This window comes from Serinus canaria, chromosome 1A (assembly GCF_022539315.1).
Source record: "Serinus canaria isolate serCan28SL12 chromosome 1A, serCan2020, whole genome shotgun sequence".
NCBI classification, from domain to species: Eukaryota; Metazoa; Chordata; class Aves; order Passeriformes; family Fringillidae; genus Serinus; species Serinus canaria.
In genome coordinates this window covers 38,542,616-38,563,270 of record NC_066314.1, presented here as the reverse complement: position 1 = coordinate 38,563,270, position 20,655 = coordinate 38,542,616, and the positions used below count along the sequence as shown (strand labels likewise).

The 20,655-nt window shown below is 37.9% G+C and overlaps 1 protein-coding gene across 1 annotated transcript in view; it reads right to left on the bottom strand.

Moving 5' to 3' along the window:
- Positions 1 to 20,232, bottom strand: part of ACSS3 (acyl-CoA synthetase short chain family member 3) — a 64,701-nt gene extending 44,469 nt beyond the window's left edge. Inside the window, exons 1-7 of the mRNA XM_050988016.1 lie at positions 19,795 to 20,232; positions 13,402 to 13,546; positions 8,159 to 8,347; positions 3,349 to 3,483; positions 2,913 to 3,053; positions 526 to 606; positions 347 to 442 (exon numbers count right to left, since the gene is read on the bottom strand). Of these exons, the coding sequence (XP_050843973.1) occupies positions 347 to 442; positions 526 to 606; positions 2,913 to 3,053; positions 3,349 to 3,483; positions 8,159 to 8,347; positions 13,402 to 13,546; positions 19,795 to 20,111 (1,104 nt within the window). The 5' untranslated portion in view covers positions 20,112 to 20,232. The remainder of the gene's footprint in view (positions 1 to 346; positions 443 to 525; positions 607 to 2,912; positions 3,054 to 3,348; positions 3,484 to 8,158; positions 8,348 to 13,401; positions 13,547 to 19,794) is intronic.
- Positions 20,233 to 20,655: the final 423 nt, after the last annotated feature.

Genomic DNA, 20,655 nt, shown 5'->3' with positions numbered 1-20,655 from the left:
ATCACAAGACATGCAAAACACAACGCCCTCTCCTAATTCCAAAATAAAGGTAGTTTAATCATTAACAGAGGTACACTCCACCATCTGTCATTTCTAGTTCTTTTGTTTCAGGGTTCCTTACACTGCTAACCATCACCCTCCACACAAATGTAGACAAGCTTGAAGGACAGTGAAGTTTTCCTTAAAAATTACTGTAATAGATGGGAGAGTATAAACACTGAAGATACACACACAATTTAAATATCCATGGCATGAAGAATGGACAGGCATAAACAGGATCATCTGGATCATGAGTTGAAGGAGATGCTGCCATTTCCAAGAGGGGGTTTTTTAGACTGAATCATACCTCATACAAAACTGTAGTATTACCGTGAAGGAGAGGTCCATAGCAAATGTAGGAATGACCAACAACCCAGCCTAAATCAGAAGCTGCCCACCATACCTAAAATGAAATATAAATAAAATTATAATTAGGAGTAACAAAAGGCATTAAAAAACATTTACATGACATATAAACAGAATTACCTCACCAGGTTTGAGGCCATATACAGCTGACATGGTCCAATTCAGCATAACTGCATAGCCACCAGTTGGTCTCACAACACCCTAAACGAGAAATTTCAAGTATTTAAGTATTTAAGATCAAGATTTGAAGGATACAATCATATTGCTGTGTTCAATTAAATGTTAAAGATTTAGCAGCAAGGAAATTAAAGTTGTCCAACTTCAATACTTCTTACTCATGAAAAGGATCTATTCCAACAAGAACATATGAACACCTCCACTAAAGAAGTAATTTTGGAAAACAAAAACCAAACATATGAAAAAACAAACATTCACAAGATAACTAACAAAGCTAAAATTCTCTCATAAAAGTTAGATATACAAATACTCAGTCAATATATAATTACAAAAAATAAGAGTTTAAGTATTTACCTCACTTAAACTGTACCATCCCAATGCTAGGCATATTTTAAACTCATTGACTACTTTATCTGTATCATCTTCACACCTGCAAAGTAGATGACCCCTGAAAAAACTGGGGTGAATTACCCCCTGAAATGTCCCTTTTTGCCCTGACTCTTTTTAAAGATGTCAGTGTATATTGTTGAAAGTTTACTATCTAGCCTGAAGCGCACACATGAATGTTAAATGAATACCACCCCTCTTGTAGTCTTGAGCTACAAGAGGGATTTGAAAATTAGAATGAGAGATCATCCACAGCATCATGCACCTTGGTAAACCAAAATCCAGCTCTGGAACATCATTAACAGGAAACTTTTGCACATATTTTGCAATTTGAGTATGGTCAATATCTATTCCATCACCTTCTAGAACATTATTCCTAGAAGAAAGAATTAAGTAAACTACATCCTGGTGTCCTGAACTAAAATTCAGATGAAACCCACTGGACCAAACAAATATGCAGTGTGCAGACATTACAATGCAGCTGTCTGTGCTAGGCATGGTATATTCTCACGAGGTACTTAATAGAATGAAATAGGCACTTTCAGACCTCATCCAAGAAATGAGGGACTGCAGAGACACATTAACTCATTAAAATGGAGATTGCTAAGGCAGAGAATGGTTTACAAACACTTCACCAATTTCAGACAGGAGATTGCCTTTGTTCAACTCAGCTTCTAACTTAGCCCCTGTTCTGAGATCAACAGAAGTTGTTTAGGATGGTCATAAGCAAATCCTAAAAAAAATCATGAGGTTTACCTGCATGACCATTTAAATTAAGTTACTTAAATAAATGAAAAAGCCATTTTATTCACTGAGAGTTACTTATTATAGCTTACTGTTAGTTGAAAATCTCTCTCTTGTAAGGGTGATTGATTCAAGGTATCTTTGTTTTTCTCTGCAGAGACAACACAGTGAAGCAAACTTCTCACACCTATTACCTCTGAGATACTTTATTGATACCCATTTGAGGAAAATATCTGTTGTAACAAAGGATCTTATCTTGGTTTTTTTTGACAACACAACTGTATGACTTAGGATATATATGTTGTTTTCAAGGGCCAACATTGAAGGCAAAAGCAGAAGACATTTTTCTCAGCAAAACTGATGTTTGTTTTCCCTTACATCCTAAGAGATTGTGAACTTTAGGCAACTTAGGCAACACCATTAAATAATTTTTAAGTAGTAGAACTGTTCTCTCCAGGATGTGTGATACTGTCTGAATCAGTGGTGGTAAGACTATTGCTTGAAATTATATTCAGCTTGTCTTCCACATTGTAAAAGAGCATTTTAAGTATCAGGCAAACACTCAGAGAATTAACTTTTAAAATATAATCCTTTAAAAATACATTGCTAAAACTAATTTATATTCAAAATAAACATTTTCAAAGAATACTCTTTCCTAATTTTCAGTTAATCTAAACTTCTGTTTTCAGGGTATCATGTTCTCAGAACTGTACAGTAACACAAGAACATGCTTTACTTCATTTAGTCTGTAATGTCATTCAGCACATCTTATCTACAAGAAAATTAGCTAATATGTAAATAATGAACAAGATTAGTCAGCAATAAATGCAATCACACAAGTGATATATTAACTGGTCTTGTCATTAAGTAACTATACTATGCTTATCTAAGAAAGTTAAAACACAGAAGATAGTACTGAATAAGACATTCTGCTAATCTCAAAAGTTTATTTTGTAGAAACAATTGAAGAAAATGTATCTTTATATTACTGCTATTTAAATTTTAAAAAATTATTTATTCCTAGACATTGCCTTTAAAATAGTGTAATGTGAATAAATGAGATTAAACCATTTGTAGAATGTGTATCATTTACAACATTGTGCTCTGGCAAACATTTTCAACCTTTTCAATTAAATATGTTTTCATGGGGAACTGCAAACAGTTGGTCACAGACACTTAGACTACTGATAGTCCTTTACCTTGGGCAAACCTGTTGTTCCAGATGTATACAGAATGTAAAGTGGATGGTCTGAGGGAACAGAGACACATTTTGAACACTGGGCTTTTGCAAGCTCTTCTTCCCAGTCAAGATCACGACCTTTGGTTAGAGGAACATGGCCCTGCCCATTGAAAAATAAGAAAATTGTCAAAAGAAAAATCACATGGAATAAATGTAATTCATTCAAAAAACATGCACTATTGAAATTTTTCATACAGTACTATTCAATTTTCTGTAATCTCTCTACTGCATTAGTTCTATTTTGTATTTAAATCTTATGAATATAATGCTCACCCTTAATATTAAAAAACAAACTACGATAGATTCAGTAAAATATTTCTTGCAGAAAAGTAAAGACACATGCACTACACAAATAAGTGAGGGTTAACATAAAAGCAGTACTACTGTACACCCACCAAATTAGGTCGCTGGTAAATGAGAACTTTATCAGGTTTGCTCTGTACCCTTGCCAGTGCTGCTTCTAGCAGAGATATGTATTCCACTTTCCTTGTTGGTTCTACTCCAAAACTTGCTGTTACAATAAGTTTGGGCTGAAAAAAGAAGAGTTAATATGTACATTTGCAATGTACTTTAGAGACACAACCCAATAATAGTTTCAATTAAATTCAACATATACAATTTATCTTGACATAATTAGACACAGGGGTTAGATCAGTTTTCTAGAGTAAATCAAGCTTGTGTGACCTCGCTTTCCATGCATCTGCTTTTTGTTTGGAAGAACATTAATACTTTCTGACACTTCACTATTTTCAAACATATTTGAGTAAGAAACCAACAGTATTAACTTCTTATTAGTTGCATAAATATTAATGAACACAAAGAGAAACCCCTGTCCATCTCAGCTCCTCCACTAAGGAAGAGTGGTGCAGTGATATCAACAGTTACCTGTACAGTTTTGCCTTCTACCTAATGCTTCCAATTTCACATTTCAACACTAGGTGAAGAACTTTGCTGGCTTTTTCACAGCCTGCAATGAAAGTCACAGGATGGAAAAGAGAAGAAAGAGGGAAAATAAGGCAAACAAAAGGCAGCAGGAAATTAGAAATACAGGAAGAGAATAAGCGAAAGTCATAAGTCACATGAGGACTCTAAGGCTAGAGTTTTTCATGAGATGGCTGAAGGACTGAGGATGCAAAATTACTAAAAACCAGATTTGTATAGATCTGGGACTTTTTAGACTAATATCTGCTTCCAAATGTAGATTTCACACCTTTTTCAATAAATTAACCACAGCTTTTATGTAAGACTGCCTAAGTGAAGAAATCTGCATAGAAGCTATTTTGACTTCGGTCCAAAGATCAGTATTTTTATTTTTTGTTTTTCAAGAGAGAAAAGGTAGCACCAAAGAAATTATGTGTTAGAAAAAATTTTACTTGGAAAAGAATGAGTCTTTAATCTCTGCTGTTTTGAAGTTTTAGAAATGTATTTATCACATGGCACTCAGTTTGATCATGTTAGTTTACTAATTGTAGCATAAATCCCATTAAGTAGGCATAAACCACAATGTCATAATTAAGGCTAAATTAAATTCAGCAGAGAAAGCAAAGATTTAATAGTTTTCTTGTGCAATAATAAAACGTTTCCTGTCCAAATCTGTCATTCAGGAAAGCTCCCTAACTGGCATGTATTCAAACTAAAGATTCTGGATGAGCTTTAAAATTTCAGCATTCATTGATTTTCCTTTTTGGAATGCACTGATTTAATAGAAGAGGATTCAATACAATGCAGTTAAGCTGCAAATTCTTTGGGAGGCCACCCTGAAGACAGACTGTAATAAATAAGATACACAGTCCTATTCAAGTGTTAAGATGAAAGACTCTTACTCTCACTAGCTTTATAGTAATTTGTAGATGATCCCACCTGTGCTCATCAACTGCCTTGTATGTAGTAAGGACATCTAAAAAAACCTACTACTAAATTAGTTAAGGTGATGTACTACCAAAGTGAAGAAGCAACATGGAGCACTCCAGGCAAATCAAAGGCCCACTACTGGGTTAACTGCTCTTTTCTTCTCTCTGCCTAATGACATTATTTCTCCTGCACCTCTGCTCCCATATTGCTTTCATCCACCATTTCCCATCTCTTCTGTGGCTCCATGTAGTCATATATGTTAAGATTAGATAGAAATATAACAAGTTTGAAGAAAAGACAGGGAGAGTTCAAGGGTCTGCTGGAGGAGAAATGACATAGATCGTGAGCTATAGAAAAAAAAAACCAGCAACATTATGAAGTAGAAATGAGATAAAGCAAGGCCCAATAGTAAAAGCTGTTGGTACAAGACCAACATTTTTATTCTGTTGTAAAGACTCCTTCTACAAATTCTTCTATGCTCTCTAATACTCCTCAAGTGATGCAGCCGACACTCCTGAAGGAGGGGATGCCATCCAGAGGGACATGGACAAGCTCAAGGAGTTACAACTTAATGAGCTTCAACAGAGCACAAGTGCAAGGTCCTGCACCTGTGCCAGGCCAAGCCCTCCAAAAATCAATGCAGTCTGGGGAATGAAGGGATTGAGAGTAGCCCTGCCAAGAAGGACTTGGGATACTGGTGGATGAAAAGCTGGATTTAAGCAATGTCTGCTGCAATGGGCAAAGATGTAATGGTACTAAACTATAAGAGGGTATATTTAAACTAGATATAAGGATGACATTTTTTGCAATGAGGGTGGTGAAATACTGGCACAGGTTGCTCAAAGAGATGATACACGCTCCACCCGTGGGAACATTCATTGTCAGGTTTGACAGGGCTCTGAGCAACCTGATCTATCTGAACATGCCCTGCTCATTGCAGGGCAGTCAGACTAGATGACCTTTAAAGGTCCCTTTTAACTGTTCCATGATTTTATGAACCTACCTATTGCTTTAACATTACAAATTACATATTCCCAGACTAAAGTAAAAGGAAAGATGACAAAAAATCCTGTTTTCATGCTCGTCACAATTCACTGCAGAATGCCTGTAACTGCCAACACCTGACACAAGTAGAAATTACCAGCTTCAGGACTTTGCAGCATTCCCAGACCTATTTAAAATTCAAGATAAATTAAGCTAAGCTGGCCAAGTGTACCTTTTCATAGTCACTAGAAAGTGCTTGTTATTTCTTTCACTCAGACTTTCCAACAGAGTATGAAGTTTGATCTTTCTTCTACCAGAGCATCTTACAGCCAGCTTTCCACTGCACATCTTTAAGGCTTTCTAATTAATTTTACCCACATCAGGTCCTGTACTGCAGCATCTAAACTAATTCATATAAAAGCCTAATAAAAAGGTTAGGTTATTGTGCAACTGCTTTGTTTATTCAGCATTTTTACTGTCTATCACAGGTACTTACAGGTAGCCTCAAGAGCATGCAATTCACTTATCATGAAAGATTTATCACCCTGAAAATCAGAGCATGTTTTGAAACTCAGATTGAGGATATGCCTCCCCTTATTCACATTTTAATAATACATCAGATGGACCAAAAATCATCCATAATACTTCCTTTTAAAGAAACCAAAAGGCAATGTAAATTAGGACTTAGTTCATGGTTTGCAGTTAATAATTACATAGCTAACCCTTCAAAAGAGTTGCTATGTGACATTTCATTAAAATGAAAAGAAACTTCCTTTCTTTTCATTTTAATGCATGAAGCAAGGATTATGATTATTATGCTCTCTCCCTTTTATCCCCTGGGGAAAAACCATTTGGATTAATTAGTCAATAATTGCAAAATACTCTAAAAGTAAACATGCTAGATGATTTGCATTTGTGGCAACCTCCATTTTTAAAATTTATAATTTTTTCTTCTACATTATTTTATAGCTTGTTAAAAAAATGGGTAAGTGGAAAGAAAGACAGGGAAAACTAGAGAGCTGTTGTTAGCCTTTTTTCATCATTCCAACAAATTATTTTGGCCATTTTATCAACATCTTGGTTAAAGCATCAAGGAGAGAGGGGAAATATATTCAACTCTCTATTTACAGATACTTATCTGAAAAGCACTCCTGCACACAGAAATCTATGTGAAAGTTCCACAAATCCTGGAGACTTGAACCATCCACAAAATCTTGCTCTGGTTTATACATCTAAGCACCATTATTCAATTATAACACGGCTACAACAGAGAGTCTGAATGCTTCAGGTGACTGATCAAGGTGACAAAAGATTTTACCTTGTTCACTAATGGAAAACAAGAATAGGCCATTCCATTGTTTGCTGGTTTGCAACCAACGCATACACAAGCTACTAATATGCCTCTATAAGGTACTAAGAATAGTCAGCTACTATTTTCATATCAGTAACACAGACATCGTAAAACTTCTTAAACAAGCTCAACTTATGCCGAACACAGGAGCCTTTAAAACATTCATCTCTATTAATTATGTAATATATAACATTACATAACATTCATCTCTATATAATAATTCATCTCTATAAATTATGTAATCAGCAGAGTCACTTATTTAGGGCAACTGTTTCCATAGCTGTCAAGAGGGATGGGTCCTTCCTGGAGGGTCTGGTGGAGTAGTGTGGGTTCAGCATGGCGTGAATCATTTGCCTCTCTTGTGCACTCTGCTAATGTATATTGTTGTTGTTACTGTTCATTTATTTCATTGCTGTTTCTAGCATATCGTTCTTACCTCAACCTGATCTTTACCTTTTAGGCCTCCAATTTTCCTCTTCATCCCACTACAGGGAGAAAGAGGGAGAGGGGGGAGGGAGCAAGCAACATAAGGCTTGGAATGCTTCAATGAGAACAATAAATTGGGGAATACCATTCCTAAATCATAACACAGCTGAAAAAATGAACTACCTAGTATGCCTAAACATCAGACAAGCCAGTGAAATCACTTAGGGTTGGCAGAATTTTCCTCATACACTTGATGAAAATGCTGAACCAAAAGCCAATATTAAGGAGATGTTTAGTAGAAAAAGATTGACAAACATGAGAAGAAAGTACATTCTATAGAAACAATAGTGTGTTAAACTCCTGCTTTTGTAGAAGAGGTCAAAATTGCTCACTTGGTGTCTGCTATACAAGTATCAACCTCAGCATATATTCCTTTGCTCATATTGCAACAATAGGTATTATAAACAAACTGTGTGATCCGCACAAAGAGAAACGTTAACCTGTCTGGGAAAAAATCCTAAGAACAGGTTTTTGACATTGACTAATAGCAGTAACTAATGCAATGGTGTTTGTTGCTTCAAACAGGTTTTTACCTTTGCATGATCAATGCGAACTGAAAGCTCTTTAGATGCAAATCCACCAAAAATCAGGCTGTGGATGGCTCCTATCCTCGCACAAGCCAGCATACAGTACACTGTCTGTGGAATCATGGGCATGTAGATGACCACACGATCTCCTTTCTTCACACCATGTTTGATCATGACATCAGCTAACTTGGAGACCTGTACTGACAAAACATTCATATTTAAAGTTCCTCCAGACCTGCTCCTGCCCTATTAAAAAAACTTTCATACAGTCAACAATGCACGACATCAAAGAGACAAGCCAGTATGATAAAGAAAGCTGATGTAATGTAATCAAGGTTCAGCAAATTTAAGACAATTTCTTTCTTGTATTTTTCTTTTGTAAAATAAAAATGGAAGGAGACCAATTATTGCAGTCAGTACAGCCAAAAAAAATCAATAGCAATGTCTAGAAAATTTTTAAATTAGAGTCTACCAGCCATTAATTTATTCAGGTAACAGTTTGTATTTCTCAATTTTAGCTCTAAAGAATGAATGCAAACAGGTCATTTCATAATGTAAGTTCAGTCCTAACTAGCTAACTTTGAAACACAAATCAATATGTAGTAGTGTTTTCTTTACTGCAGCGTCATACTGCACTTTTCAATCTGACAAGAGACAGTATACTCTGAACCAAAGGGAAACACAAATTCAGAGTGTTATCTAGGTTTAAATATCTAGGTTTAAAATCAATTTTTGCTTTTATTGTCAGATTTTCATTTTTGCTACGCAGAAACCTGAGAGAGACTATGTACAGCAGCAGAGGACTGGAACTCATGAAATGCAATGGACTGATCAGCAGCAATGCCCCTGTAACACCATGAGAACATATTTATTACTTTGACAGTATACAATATTTGGTCACAAAACTAGTACTGAATATTTCATTAGTATTTACCACATAGTAAGTTGGATTATAGTGAGCATGGGAGCCCGTGACGAGCCCTGTGAAGTTGTCCCAACCTACTTGTTGTAGCATGGCAATGTGGCATCTTCTGAACGAAATGCTTTCTTTTATACTATTTAAAAATTTGAGTTTTCTCTTTTTAAAGAGCGACTACATTCAGTCCTAGAATCCTCATAAATATATTGAAAAGGACATAAACTGCTTTGTATGCAGTAAGGACATCTAAAAATAACCAACACTAAATCAGCTACGGTGATGTATGTACCCAAGTGAAGAAGCATCATGCATCATCACCCTGTGCATATCAAAGGCCCACTACTGGCTTTAAGGGCTCTTTTCTACTGTTGTACCTCTCTGCCTAATGACATTATTTCCTGCACCTCTGCTCCCATATTGCTCTTATATATCCACCTCCAACCTCACTATTTCTCTCTTCAGTGGAAATACATGCTCAGACTTTCAGTAACCTGAGACAGTAACATCCAGATCTTCCAGGAGCATCTGCTCTGTCTTTGCATTAAATTCACAGCTCATCCACAATCAAAGAGCACGTTTCGACATTCTCCCCAAGGATTTAAGAAAATAGAAACAGAAGCCCCAAGCAGGCAACTCTTGCATCAGAAGATACTGTGTAAATTCCATTTTCTGTAAGCATTGCATAAATCTGTGCTGTTATTTTCAACCACAAGAAAAAACATGTTTGTAGGGTAAAGTCATCATCACACCAAGCTGAAAACTCACACAAACTTAGGTATCTATATGGTTTGCATGTAACAGATATCTTAAATATTACTGATTTTCAAGACAAAATATCTTTAATGCTAGACTTATTATTACCTTAATATAAATTATTATAAAACTGATATACACTATCAAAACTCTACAAAAACCAAAGACTGAACATGTTAAAAGCTAGAATTTATTGCCATATCCCCAGCATTTACAGTCATTTCTAGGTATAGTGAAAGTAATTGTAAATAAAGATAACAATTCTACTTCCAAAGGTAAATTACTTTTCTGAAATTCCTAGTGTGAAAACATTAAAATCTTCAAACACAGAGCTAACATCACCCTTTTCTCCCAAAGAAACAAAAAAGCTAATCATTATCTTCTCTGCTAGTGACTCTCAAGCAGAGTGCTGACAAAAAGGCCAGAGGCAATGAAAATAACATTTAATGAGTATTTTTATTGTCACTGTAAGTGTGGGCAATAAGTAGTCAAACACAATTGACAAGTATAATTATAATTATTATTATTATTATTATTTCATAAATTATTATTAATAGTTATGAAAAAGGCAACGTTCACCTGCTGAAGGAAAAAGACATTATTTAATGATCACAATTAGTAATTTTTAAATAGAAGACTCCCAGTGCCTGTAAACAAGCTATATAACTGGTTCCTGGGTATAGGAGGGAGACAGCAAAGAGATCTGCATGTACTTACATAATTTATTGAAATCTATCATAGCTAAATTGCATTTAAAGCAGAACGTGTGTACAGCATACTGCAGACAGGAACTACATGTCACCTGTGCAAACCCAGTAATCACTTGTCTGCACCTGACTTCCCCACACTAGACTGTAATGTCACTGAAAACAACAATCCAAAAAAATACATGGCTATCTATGAGTTTTCCTTGTGCCCTTTTCCTCATCCTTCTGACAGACAGGGAACATTTGGACTATACAATAAAACACTGTCTCTATCTGTAACTATTTGGAAGACAGGGGAACATTTTAAAGCAGGTTTACATTGCCCTTCAGATTGATGGGGTAGCCCTCAATCCAAGCAATCACTCTTTCTAAAAAAAAAGGGGGAGGGTGGAAAAGTTAAGTACTGGACTTTCATTAAATTGTTAAAAGCCATGAAACCTTCTACTTTGTTACAATGTGCTGTCATTTATGATTTACATTAATACAGTGTAGCATACTTTATCATTAAAAAAACTAACATGCTATTTCTCCACTTTTCTCCAAGTTTAAGACTGCTCACTCACTTTAATATATTTGACATTTCATTAATAAAATCACTTGAGACCAAGTGATATAATAAAAAAATTAAAGCAGGCTTTCAGCTTGGAAGACCAGAGCATAAACTGCATTTCTATCAAACACATGGTCCCAGTGAGCACGGTTTTACTTTTTACACAGCAACCAAATACTACAGCTGTATTAGGACCTAAGGTTTCTAAGGCATTCAGTTCTGAACTCCTAGCAGTTACCAAAAGCAGTTCTGGTCCACGCCAAAAGAAAGATGCAAAACCAGAAATCCCATTCAAAATGCTCCTGGGTTGAGCAGTGAGTGGGACACACAAGCATAGAATCCATCAATGCAAACTAAACTCTCCTAGACCTATAAGGTCTAGGAGAGATCCATGAAAAAAATACTACAGCCTAGGTCCCTCCCATTTTCAGCAGATCTCTTTGTTCCTTTTGTTTTCAGTAGTCCAGTAGCTAGCAGATAAACCAAATTAAACTTACTGTACTAAACTGGAGCAGAAAGCTTCAAGAGACAAGCTATTAATATCAAATATTGCCTTTCACATTTATTTGCTTTTGATTAAGAGCAAACTGCAGAGAATTCAGAAATAGTATTTAGATAGGACTCAGCCTCCAGCAAGATTATAATGAACTTCTGAGTGAGTACTGCTACATACCCCAGAAAACTTAAACCAGTTCTTCCACTTGGTTTGGCAATGCTCTGCAAGAAGAAATGTAAATGAAAGGATGTGTATGTCAACTAGCAAAATTTTCTCACTTTGCACAAATGTGCCATGTCTTCAGACTATTAACACACTTACAGTGACAAAAACGTAGAAGACTTAATATAATATCAAGGTTAAAAAGCAGAAAAAAGGCCACTTTTAAAGGCCTTCCTTCTTTTCAGAGGAAATCTCTACCAAGCAAGTTCACTTAAAATAATTTACATTAAAGAGTTGTATTTCTGCATTAAAGTTAACCAAGTATTATATGCAATGTATATAGAGATTGATTTCATATATATACATCTATTTGCATACATATTGTGTATATACCGTAATTATTGAAGGCAAACAACTCAAAAATTTTATATAGAAAATTTAAATTCTACTTATATATATTAGTTAAAATAAAAATAGGTAAGGAGCTGGATCCTTTCAAAGTCTTCTGACTCCTTAAAACACCAAAGCTAGTTGTTCTAGCTCCAGCATACCATATTTCATGTTGTTTTTTTGACTTGTGTCCAAATAAATAGAAAACTGATAAGGAATACATGCTTTCTATATTTTCCTAAAAAGGTAGAATGCATAACAGGTTTATAAGTTCTTTGTAGCTGTATGACTTCTCTTTTCTTGCAAGAGTGGAATAAACCCCTCACAAATGGAACTACTGTATTCTGACCTCATTTCACATTTTAAACCACAAGGTTCACATTACTCCAGACACTACATGCATATCTTAAATACAGTGAGTGTGTTACATTCAAAGTAATCCATCTTGCACATTGAAACACATTAAGGAAGAATACCAGTCCAACTCCAACGTTTCTTTGTTCTCAATTTTAAGCTCAACTGCTACAAGTAACTGGAAGAAAAAAGACAGCTACACAAGAGTAGCAGCATGAGGGCAAACCTCCAGCAGTCAGCCCTGAGAGCCAAGAACTTTCAGTGGGGCAGACTGCAAACACAACTGCAAACATGGTGGCACCAACCCACGGTGAGGACAGAGTAAATCTGAATGGGCTGATGCAGAACTGGATATTCACAATCTCATCAGGAGTAAGCTACCTCAGCCAACAGGGAAGTCAAAATCCACACACCTTCCAGACAGAAGGGCCACCAGCACCCTCATGACAGCCTACACAGGGACAGGTGGCACAGCTTTCTTCGGAGTTCTCCCAGTTAAATTTCATTTAGGCATACGCTCAGGTGTGTGCAGCAGCAGCCAAGGTACACATTTCATTTCTATGGAACTGTACTTTTACTCATCACAGCAACTGTCGAGAGACTTAACTAACCCTATGATTAACCTTTTAATTAAGATCTGTTAGGGGAAAAGAAAATGAAATCAAATGCAGACAAGTTAAAAATTTAACCAATCAGGGAAAAAAATTATTAAACTGCAGAAGAAAAAGAGGAAATAGACAAATTTCAAAACCTACTGGATGCAGTATATTTTGGCAGAGGTAGTAAAACTTATAAATCAATACTGAGCACAGCAAAAGAGGTAAACTAGTGAGGTAGATAATTTCTACCTCTCTGGTATTTACCTACTGTACAATATTCATTGCCCCTTCTCATTAACAAGGTGATTCTGAGACATACCTGTTCCAAAAGTTCTTTATATGTTATTCTGTCTTTGGTATTTGTTACAGGACTGTCATAAATAATGGCAATTTGGTCTCCTCGTCCATTCTCAACATGACGATCCACAGCGTTGTAACAGATATTCAGCTCTCCACCTACAAACCTACAAAAGAAGTATGAAGTATGTAATAGCTAGCCTTCCAAACTAAGACAACTTTGGTTTTTGGTTTTTTTGGGTTTTTTTTTTTTTTTTTGGATCATTTGGTAGTTTTCTTTTAAGGAATGAGAGCATTCAGTTAAAACATCTCTCAAAACATTATACTCACTTCAGGAAGTTATTTTTTATTCTGTAACCTCATGATTGACTCAACAAGCTAAATATGACTATTAGTAAAAATAGAGACGTATCTTAACTGTATCTTAACTGACTTAACTAAGAATCCACTAAACCTGGTCTTGATTTAACTTAATTTGCATTAATCACTCTGATTTTATATGTATGGTATCAAAGAAAAAGCATAAATTCACATAAATTAATTTGACATTATAAAAAGATGCTATTATCTTACTTTGTACTGGCACACACAAATACCCTTATCAAAGAGAACAGGTTTGGGAGTCAAAATAGTCTTATTCATCTCTTGGTAATCACAGTTAAACATTCAAGCATCTGTAGCTAAATGAAAGGGATCCCAAGTTATAAGATCATATATTATAATGCATTTGACAACACTCCTTCGTATCAGTGACTCAAAATTTTCTGTAAGTTGATATGAGTCATAGCCTCTTCAATAGTTAGACATTTACAGAGAACGGTTATCTTCCAATTAAAGAAGAAAACATTTCACAAACTTAGGTTACAGTTTTCTAGTCATTTTACATAGAAAAAGAAAATTCAAGCGCAGCATAATCCTCAAAGTACAAAAATACAGAAGGTACCAGATACAAAGACAATTCTATTTACTGGAAGATGACATAGCACCTAAAAGTTAGAGTTCACACTAAATCGTGCCCTTTTTGTTTGTTTTTCTATCTGCATGTGTATCTTTGCAGGAAAGATAGCAATATACAAAAAGCACACAGTTGAGAGTTTCCAAAAGGTTCTATGGGGACAACTGTACAGTGGCAACACATTATTATAATGCAATTAGAAACAACAGATGGCCTAAAGTAACCTACTACTAGTTAAAAAAAGTATTTCCTTCTTCACTTCTCATGTTTAGTAAAGGACTGCTCTAAATCAGAATATTTTATATATTACTTTTATATCCATACACAGATACTATGGCATAGTCTTTATTGTCTAAAACATAGTCTTCATTGTCTAAAAACAGCAATTATGAAATTAAAACCAGTCAGGATATTTAGGATGCAGTTATCTTACTGCAACTCTTTTACAATGCCATTAATAAGGAGAAAGTGGGGGACCATCAAAGTCACAAACCATCCTGTACAAAAGCCTACAAAATCCCTCCCCAAAAAGGAAAACAATATGAACAATAAAGGATCTGGAATTGTTTCACATAATACAGAGAAACTCTGTATTACTGTCATAAAAGTTATGTAAGATTCAGATTTTTCTACCAAATCACTGTAGGATGACATTAACAAGGGAACACATCACCTGGGCTATGCATATTCACTTAAAATGGTCAAAACATGAGCAGACATGAGAGCTTTGGTTCTTCTAAAGATACATGGCAACATCAACATGAATTTTTAGCAATCACTTAGAAACAAGGGTATGAAAGAGATATAATTGTAGGTTTAATCAAACTGTAGGTTTATTGAAAAACCAAGACTATCTGGAAGGTGTGATGAGAGCTTTGTTATCCTGTTGAGAAGGAAAGAGGTTCTGAGAGGATCAGAAAAGCAGACATGCACTTTTTTACATTAACTGAGAGTAGAAGCTGAATAAAACATTAGACAATATCAGATAATTTGAGATATTATAATGTAAATTGACCCTGACACAGTTTTAAAAGTGTAAGCAACATTTGCACAGCAATCTGGGCAACATTTCCAAAATTCAAAGGGGATTATGTATTGCATGTATGTCTTAGTATCAGAGGAAAAACATATGTTGCAAAATTGCCCTCTGCCTGCACATGTTAGAGAAAACTGTTTCCACATTCCTAAATAAATACTTGTTTTAATCCTTTTAACTGGCATTCCACAAGATTCCAAAATAATCTGTTCAAGTGTTTCACCAACTTACTCTGTTCAAGTGTTTTACCAACTTCAGCATTAAAAAGATTTTTCTCTCTAACATCTAAAGACTATGTTTCCCATGTTGCAACTGAAGACGGTTTTGACGGTTCAAAGCCAACTCAAGGAAGTTTTTCCTTCAACTTCTTCACCAAATTCTATATGATTTAAAACCTAGGTCTCCCTTTTGGCTTTTAGATCAAAGAATTTCAATTCGTTCATCCTTTTCTTGAGCAACCATGCTTCATAGCTCTTGTTATTTTTCATGTAGGCCAAACCAGATGTTTTGTGCTGTATCAGCCACTGATGCAGTTTAGAACAGTACTTGGGATTACCACTTCAAAAAAACGAGTCAGGGGAGGGTGACACTGATCACTTATCTTCTGGAAATCATTTTGCATTCCACTGACACAATACTGGTATTTCCAGTGGCAGAGAGAGAAGAAAATACACTGGGGCATGGTGTAAGTTTCTTTCATGCTCTTACAGTATTTAGAGAGGAAGAACTGCCAAATGCCTACATTCTAAATACAGTAACAGCCTCCTTCAACTTCGTCATTAGAAGTAGATTACACTGGAAAATATATTAAAAGCATCTGCTTCTGCACATCTCAGGTTTTGCAACCAAAAGCAAAGGTATTGAAAACAAATAGTATTTCCAATCGATCTAATAAAATCTCTCCAAAAGAAGAAACAAATTCTAACTCAAGACACACATACATGAACTTTTTAATACTATGTTTCAGGTCCCCATAAAGAGCTTCCAAGGTAAACCTCTGACCCAGAGCTCCATTTTTACCCTGTTAAGCCAGTAATCTATGTTTTTGCTTGGACACCTGGCTTCTTTCTCATCTGAGTTCCACTGTCTGTTTTCTCTTCAGCCTATCCTCTGAAAGACCCTCTTCTATGTCCTCCCTCTCTTATATTCAAAGAACTTGCCAATCTGTCACCCTGCTGAGCACCCTGACTGCTGCTAACCATTTGGGGTTTCAGAGGCATTAAAGTTCAATGCTCTATCATGTACAGCCTGTTATCATTTAAAGTCAACTTAAAAAAAGAAATAAAACTGCATGTTGCACATTAAGACATTTGTTTATACAAATTTGAATTGCTTGAAGTTTTTATTATCCACAGAACAAAAGGTACCTGGCATACAAACAATTACAGCCTGATATCGAGTTTTCAGACTTGCATCTTTGTATAATGCCACAGAATCACAAACTGGCTTGAGGTTGGAAGGGATCTCTGGTGGGCACCTGCTCAGACAGGTCTGTGGCATCCCACCCTTAAGGGGAAGGCAGAACCTAAGATTCAAAAATCCTCATGGTCAAAGAGAATTACAAAAGTCAGTGGGCCTGTAAAAACTTACAAAGTTTTACTAGTAAATTCCACACGTTTTGTACAGAAATCTGCATAAGCTAGTCCCAGATACCCTAGTATAAGAACATGGCAGTGGGTTTTGGATAAAGGTAGGGTTCAAGGTTAAAGAGAGAGATGAAATAAAGAGGGGAAGAGAGAAAGAAAACTTTTCTCTTTTTTCATTTGAAAGAAAGAAAAGGAGATCACCAGTCCTGGCTCCAGTGTTGATCCAGCTCATCAGCTGGATGATCTATCTAGAGACCTAAGGCACACAGGCACCTGAGCTTTGTGGGGGTACCACTCCATAGATAAGTTTCTTGTTTTCTATGCAAATTAGTTAGCATGCATGATCCATTCTTCTAGACCTTTCTGAAAATGGGTGAGAGGGCTTCAGCAGTCCTCAGTGGTCCCGATACCTCTACAGTCCATGCCCATTTCTCAGCCTTCTTCCTACCCTGTACTGTGTTTTGCTTATCTCCAGAAGCAAGGACATTTATCCCAGAAAAGTGCTGCCCTACCTCTGCAGGGCCCTCTTCTCCAGCCACAGCCTGTTCTTTCTCAGTATTATTATTACCAACAATCCTTGGGTGGCTCCACAGCTATCTGGCTATGGGTGTTTGAGACATGCACATTACCCCACTTATCTTCTAGGCTTCTACAAGGTCAGCCTGGAGACAGTAGACCAGAACCATGTCCAGATGACATTTCAATATCTCCAAGGATGGAGGTTCCACAACCAGCTCTGTGCCAGTGCTCAGTCACCCTAACATTAAAAAAGGGAACATGACTGCTTTAGTTTGTGCTCATTGCTTCTGGTCCTGTCAATGAACATCACTGAAAAGAGTCTCCTCTGTGTTCTGTAAAACCTCCCTTCAGATATTTGCCCACCTTAACATGATAATTTTAGTTTCTGCATCCACAGAGGAGAAAAGATGCAAGTTAGAAAGTGAGGCTAGAAAAGAGCTTGGAAGTCTGACTTCAGACAATGAAACATCCATTTTTCCCTCTCATAAGGCAAAATAACTTCCACCTGAGAAGTAATGCTTTACAAATGCCTAACTGTTACTTTAAACAAACAAGCTTATCCTGCTCAGCAAATCAAACCACACTTGTTTGACAGAATCTGATAGCAAAACTATGTTCATTTGCATGCATAATATTCTCATTCCTTAGTCCTTCAAAAGTAACCACTGTACTGATTTCATTATACTGTTTGGGAACGCTGCAATGAGCTTTACCAATCTTTAATCACAGGATCACAGAACCAATTAGGTTGGAAAAGACATTAAGATAATTAAGTCCATCCATTAAACACAGCACTGCCAAGTCCACCACTACACCTTGTCCATAAGTGCCACATCTACACAACTTTTAAATACCTCCAAGTTCAGTAGCTCCTTCACTTCTGAGGGCAGCCTGTTCTACTGCTTGAGAACATTTTCAGTGAGCAAGTTCTTCCTGATATACAATATTCCTAATATCCAATATTCATAATATCTAAACCTCCCCTGGTGCAACTTGAAGGTTGCATTCCCTCTTAAGGTCCTTTCTCTTGTTACTTGGGAGAAGAGGCTGACCCCCACCTGGCTACAATCTCCTTTTACATATAGTTATAGAGAGTAATAAGGTCTCCCTGAGCTTCCTTTTCTCCAGGCTAAACAACCCCAGCTCCCTCAGCAGCTCCTCATAGGACACGTTCTCTACACTCTTGTCTAGACCTTGATTATGCAGGCAACCCTACCTGGACTTTCTGAATAGTGCCACGACCTTGAGATCAAAGAATCAAGGATCCTATCTATCCACTCTTACACAGCCCATCATGGCTGGGTGTTACTGATAATTTAGCTGAAGACATATACATTTTTACTACTAGAGGCATCAAGCAATGATATCAGACACCAATAAGAAACCCAGCTCCACTCCACTGGCTCTTTATCTTTTAATTTGCACCGATTTGAGAATGATTAATATTTTTAACAATATTTTTAGCATTATTAGTATTTTTAATCTAAAACAAACCAGAAAAATACAAAAAGGGCAAAGAACACTGATGTACCAATCAAAGATGACCCTTATCCTACAATGCCTTTTATATTTCGCATCAGCTTCTTGAGAAAAGACCCAAGAGCATGATGTAAACTTACTTAAAAAGAGGCAAACATGCCTCTTGGCCACACAAAATTTTAACATTATCTTTGAGAAAGTATTGAAAATCCTATCTAGTGATTTATAAGAAGGATACTATATTTTGTCTTAGGATAGTTTGCCATTAATTGATGAAGATATATATTACAACACCAACGCCTTTGCCAAACATTACCTTAACCACAACATCTAAATTATAACCTACTTAGACACTATCTGAGATTAAACAGCCCCAAAGCCACGGTTTTTATACACCTTCATGTCCATATGCCTGATTTCCCTGGCATCTGAAGCCGGATTTCCCATGTTCACGGCAGCCTGTTGCCAATTCAGACCCAAAAAGGGTGGGATGGGGAGCACCAGGCACACTCACCCACATCATTCACCATACCTGTCACACCTATCAGAATGCACGCTTACATGCCCTCAACCCAACACGCTCACTCGTGCTGCTTTTAATAATTAACTTTAACCAAGTGTAATCATTTAACTTCCTCAAGCTCCGCAGCCATCTCTGCCAACAACGACGGCACACCGACAACCCCAGAAAGATGCTGGGATAGTTCTGCGGTGAGCACATGACGAGGAGCCCAGCACACCCGCAGCCCCTGGGCAGGCAGCCCGCTCTCCCCGCTACAGCCGAGCTGAGCCCCCGGCCGCGCCCCGGCTCCGCACGGCACCGGGCACTCGGCCACTCACCAGGAGGCGCTCCCCAGGCTGCCCCTCTCCAGGGTCCGGACCCAGGGCTTGTACCACTGGATCTGCTCGGCAACTTCCCCCCAGACTTTCTCGGGCTCCGCCAGGCAGGACCGAAAAAATTCCTCGTACTTGCCCAGCGCCCGGGAGGAGGCGGCGCGGCCGCCGGGCGGCGGGCGGGGAGCGGCCGCGGCCCGGGCCGGGATCGGCAGCGGGACACCCGCACAGCGCCGGCCCGGCCGCCGCCAGGCACCACCGCCCCGGCCCGCCGCCGCACCGCTGAGTTTTGGCAGCGCCGCCAGCTTGCCCAGGAAACCCATTTTCCACGGCCTTCAAGGGAGAGGGGACACACTGGTTTCTCTAAGGCTCCAAAACGCCCTTGGACGGTACGGGACGGAACAGCGGCAGCTCCCGGGGGCCGGCGGGGCACGGCAGGACTGCCCCCGCGGCGGGCCGGGCCGGGCCGAACTGCCCCGCCCGCGCCCCGGCCCTGCCCCCGGGGAACACCGCCCCTCCGAGCTTCCAGCCGGGAAGCGGCTGCAGCCGGATGCCGAGGGTCGCTGACCCGCTCCGGCCGCGGCTACTCCGAGCGGGTCGGGGCCGGGGCCGGTTGTCCGGACCCGTCAGCGCTTGGCAGCGACCGTAGGCGGCAGAGAGACTGGAAAAGGAGATCGTCACCTCAAAGTATTTGTAACTTACAGGTCTGCGAGACACGTAGCCAGAGTACTCCTCAAGTATTTATTTTGAAAGGCATTCTTGCTTTGAGAAACTTACCATAAAATGAGGCATACTGTTTGTGCCAGCAAAAAAAAAAAAAAAGTTCATTCTGCTTTCCAGAAGGTCTCTATCATCTCTAGTGGGTCT